This window comes from Tympanuchus pallidicinctus, unplaced genomic scaffold (assembly GCF_026119805.1).
Source record: "Tympanuchus pallidicinctus isolate F22 unplaced genomic scaffold, pur_lepc_1.0 scaffold15, whole genome shotgun sequence".
Lineage (NCBI taxonomy): Eukaryota > Metazoa > Chordata > Aves > Galliformes > Phasianidae > Tympanuchus > Tympanuchus pallidicinctus.
The window spans coordinates 35,541,183-35,543,271 of NW_026294669.1; the positions used below are offsets into that span (position 1 = coordinate 35,541,183).

Here is a 2,089-nt window from a genome sequence, read left to right on the forward strand (position 1 = left end):
TAACCAGAAAGATAAAGAACTGTAGTTTGTTTCCTCATCCAGTTACAGCTTACTGAAACCAACAGCAATAACAATAAAGTCCCAGTGTGAACCCCACTCTAAAGAGTAGACAGAGAGACTGAACTTGTGGATGAACTCAGTAATTGCTTCAATGGGTATTCCAGCAGAAAGGTAATAGAAAAATTGTTCTCATTTGTTACACTCATTCGTATTCTTTTGTAGTGAATAGCTAATAAGAAGAGAAGCACATGTGCTAATTACCTTTGAGTGTAGAAGAATAGGATCCTTCCCCTGCTGAGGAGCCATGAAGTATTTAAATCATGAGTCTCACTTAGATTTGTAACTGGGGGAACTTTTGCAATAATCTTCCCCAAGGACAGGTATTAAGGGGGCATAAATGAAAATGGAACGTCATTTTCCTGATAACTGTTAGCTTGAAGTCTGAAATATTTCCAGTAACTTGATTCAGACTGGTGGATGAGAGAATGGAGGAATCTTTTTACAGCTTTGAGCAGGAAGACCCCACTTCCGAATTTCTCTTCTGGGACCAAGATCCCAACGACGAGCTCCATCTGGACAACCTCCTTCTGGACTATTCCTCCCCGGCAGACCACTTGTTCCCTTGGCCTTCTTCTGCGTGCCTTCCAGCAGCCCCCAGTAGCCCGGTAGCACCGCCGAGCCAGTTGGACGGAGCTCCGGAGCGGACGCGGGGTGCTGAAGCGGACAGCTCCCCTCCGCCCGGCCCCGCCGCGCCGCGCCCCGGCAGCGCCCACCGCCGGGCCGCCAACGTCCGTGAGAGGAAGAGGATGCTGAGCATCAACTCGGCCTTCGATCGGCTCAGGTGTCACGTTCCCACTTTCCCGTACGAGAAACGGCTCTCTAAGATCGACACGCTCCGCCTGGCCATCGCGTACATTGCTCTCCTTGGAGACATCCTGCTCTCCGGCTGCGAACCCAAATCCTACGTGGAGCAGTGCCTGAAGAGCAGCTTGCAAAGCCACCGCCAGGCAACCTGGAATACGAGCGGTGAGCAAAACAGTGATTTTTTTTTTTTTCAGAGATTGCTGAAATCCTTTGGGTTGCCAGTGAGAGGGAATCTGCCAAATTGAAGAAGGAACTGGGGCTGTTTAGTCTGGGGTAAAGGAGGCTGAGGGGAGACCTTATTGCTCTCTTCCAATATCTGAAAGGTGCTTACAGTGAGAGCGGGGTTGGTCTCTTCTCATTGGTGACAAGATGAGGGGAAATGGCCTCAAGTTGTGCCAGGGTAAGTTTAGGTTAGATATCAGGAAACATTTCTTTACAGAAAGGGTTGTTAAGCAATAGGCTTATGTTGCAATGGGCTCCCCAGGGAGGTGGTTGAGTCACCATCCCCAAATATGTTTAAAAACCACTTGGATGTGGTGCTCAGGGACATGATTTAGCAGAGGGTGGTTAGAACTAGGATAGTATGGACAGGCTGTGGTTGGACTTGATGATCTTTTCCAACCTGAGCGACTCTTATGATCCTAGATTGCTTTTGAATATCACTTGTCACTAACTTTCAACCAACAATGACAATTTAAAGATTTTCTCCAGTTTCTTTAAATGTTTCTTTAGCTTTTTCCTGACTAAGACACCTGGCTTTGAGTGTAAACAGAATCTAATTTCTTAAAATACATACGTTAAACAGTTTCTCAGACATGTTACAGTTTGACGTTGAGAACTAGGTTACACAAGAATTTTCTCTCTTATTTCAGATTTGATTTTAAGTATAATGGAGTGAATAGCTGTTTGCAATTAAAATATAAATAATTATGTAAGAATACAGAGTGAAAAGTTGGTATTCTGTTTTCTATTTGGCTTGCAAGGCTTATAATTTTGTACTTGCTTCCACCAGAATATGTCACTTCACCTGTCCAATGTATGAAGACAAAAAATTTCCTAAGTAAAACTGAGTCAGAGTGAAAGCAACAGATCTTTAAATGGTTTTTGGTTCTTAACCAGCACAGGGAGAAGCCAAGTTGGATTTTCAGTAGTTCTTGGTACTTTATGCTGTAAGATAATTGACCTCATTTCCAATTTGGGCCCTTCGTAGTTTATGCTCCTTAGG

The 2,089-nt window shown here is 44.5% G+C and overlaps 1 protein-coding gene across 1 annotated transcript; it reads left to right on the forward strand.

Moving 5' to 3' along the window:
• The first annotated feature begins 350 nt into the window (after positions 1–350).
• Positions 351–1,762, forward strand: LOC128076833 (protein Fer3-like). Its single transcript, XM_052675059.1, has 2 exons — positions 351–1,026; positions 1,737–1,762. Exons 1-2 carry the CDS (start codon positions 486–488, stop codon positions 1,760–1,762), a joined length of 567 nt encoding a protein of 188 aa, XP_052531019.1. The 5' UTR covers positions 351–485.
• The last annotated feature ends 327 nt before the right edge of the window (positions 1,763–2,089 follow it).